General features: G+C 46.8%; 1 protein-coding gene across 1 annotated transcript in view; it reads left to right on the forward strand.

Moving 5' to 3' along the window:
- T265_11299 (hypothetical protein) overlaps positions 1-1656 on the forward strand; it is a gene marked incomplete at both ends in the record, with an annotated part of 36396 nt that extends 34740 nt beyond the window's left edge. The window contains one exon of the mRNA XM_009177920.1: positions 1149-1656. Coding sequence (XP_009176184.1) covers positions 1149-1469 — 321 coding nt within the window. The remainder of the gene's footprint in view (positions 1-1148) is intronic.
- Between the last annotated feature and the right edge of the window lie 518 nt (positions 1657-2174).

The following is a 2174-nucleotide window of genomic DNA, read 5'->3' on the forward strand; positions in this document are numbered from 1 at the left end:
CTTGTGGCGTCAAAAAGGCATCTCACTCGATCTTAAGGGTCGTGTGTACCAGGCTGCAGTAAGGGCTGTGTTGTTGTATGGGTGCGAGACATGGCCTCTGCGGACAGATGATGTGAGGCGTCTTTAGGTTTTCGACCACCAATGCCTCAGAAGCGTGGCTGGTTTTGGATAGCGTCAGCGTGTTACTATCGAGGCTGTGCTGCAGGTACTTCAATCCGCAAAAACATCCAGCCTCATCGACTACGATGGCCCGGTCATGTGCTACGCATGGCGGAACATCATCTACCGAAACGAATGTTGTTCTGCGTGCCTGTTTCAGAATGACGCAAACTGCGAGATGGACAGCTCATGACTTGGCAGAAAGGCGTGAAAGAGATCACGAAGGGTTTGGGTGTTGTCGGTGTTGTACGCCTTCCAGGATGGACCCCACCTGTGTTTGGCCAAAGACGTTGCAAGAAATGGTGGCTAATCGATATCAGTGGCGTTCGTTGTTAGTTACTTTCCAGATTGTCTGTTTGAGCGCTTGGGGGTGTAGGCACCTCTGGATACGAACCTTATGGTTGTACGGCAGTGAAGCATCCGTGTCAACACTGATGTTGCTGTCTTTGATAATGATGATGACTTCTAAGTGGATCAACGGCGGCGTAGCATTAGTGTTAAACACTGATGTTATGCTGTCGATGATGATGACTTTTGTGAGAAGAAAACAATCCAAACCGGTCTGCACTGTGTCCGTTATGAAGATGTGGTCATCTATTGCTCTGATCCGGGATAGCCTGGAAGTTGAAGCACGAACTATTGACGAGCGAATCAGTGTTTTTCATATTGTCTAGGTTTTGGTAACCTGACAATATCTCATCCCATATATCTCTTCTGCCCTGCATTGCACGCTTGATTGAACTTCGGGATGTGTTCACTTGTCCCGCCATGTCTCCTTAGGCTGAAACAACATGATCGATACCAGCACGAGGTACGGGCATCATCATCCACAGCTTTGTGTGTAAGCTGAACAAATTTCTTCATACTCTGTTGTCCATAAACAGACTGACACGTCGTGAACCTTCACTTTAGGTACTTGGAATGTGTGCGCACTGATACATGCATGGGATTACCCACAGCTTTTCGTTTTCTTCAATTCCGGTCACTAGGCAATGTTGCTTTGTTCCTCATTCACCTCCAACGAACCCGACTCTGTGCGCCTCGTCCGTCCCGTGGAAGTGCCTCCAGATTCGGTTCTTCCACCGGGTACTCGTCTGATATTTCATTCACCAGGGTCGGCTGAGAATGTTCGCCAACCGGATGCTGTCATTAACCCAAAGACCAAGTTGTGGGAACGAATTTGTCCAGATTTGACTGTGGGATCCGGAGATCATGTTGTTAGATGGAAAGACTGGCGACTCGGGACGGAGAATGCAACGCACTGGGCCAAAGGATCAGACGAATTGCCTGACGGTGCATCTGTCAGCTAGAGCTGATCTCATCCCTACACATCGACAATGACAATTGTCAGTATACCGATTTTCTCGAAGTCACTTTCTTCTTTCATTGAGTATGGCGCATTCTTACTGACGCCACTCCCATTTGTTTGATGACGCTTGCCTGTTCATTAACTTGTTATTTGTGTAACTTGTGAGATATATAAGTTACTTCGGAGACCACTTTTACTCACCATAGATGCATTGCCAATACAACTGTTAGGATTTGCCCCTTACCTGTGGTGAAATTCACAGAGATCTAGGCTCACCTAAAAAAGCGTTACCCGATGTGCCATCTCGTTCATCGGTCAAACGCTTCGCGACGAACCCGCTGACCACCGGTACTATATACCAAACTCATATAACTGCCAGCATAAATTGGAATCATCGAAGCGCCCACAAAATATAACAACTCTATCACAAACCAGCACAAGCAAACCCATCTGAGTAACTCAATAAAATATAGTAACCGACCAGAGCGCATTGTATAAGCTGTCTTATAACACAACACCACGATATTCACAAATGACGACCACCAACGTAGGATTGAAACCTTCACAGAGGGAAACAAACTACAGAGTACATGCCGATCAAAGGCTTCTAGAGTCACCAAAATTCACAAAATACGTGCTCCTGGATAAACCGCGATGGGTGTGAACGGCAAAAAAAATCGCGTGTATTCGAGTGTGCTCACAGCTA

This window comes from Opisthorchis viverrini (assembly GCF_000715545.1).
Source record: "Opisthorchis viverrini unplaced genomic scaffold opera_v5_485, whole genome shotgun sequence".
In the NCBI taxonomy this organism is placed as follows: domain Eukaryota; kingdom Metazoa; phylum Platyhelminthes; class Trematoda; order Opisthorchiida; family Opisthorchiidae; genus Opisthorchis; species Opisthorchis viverrini.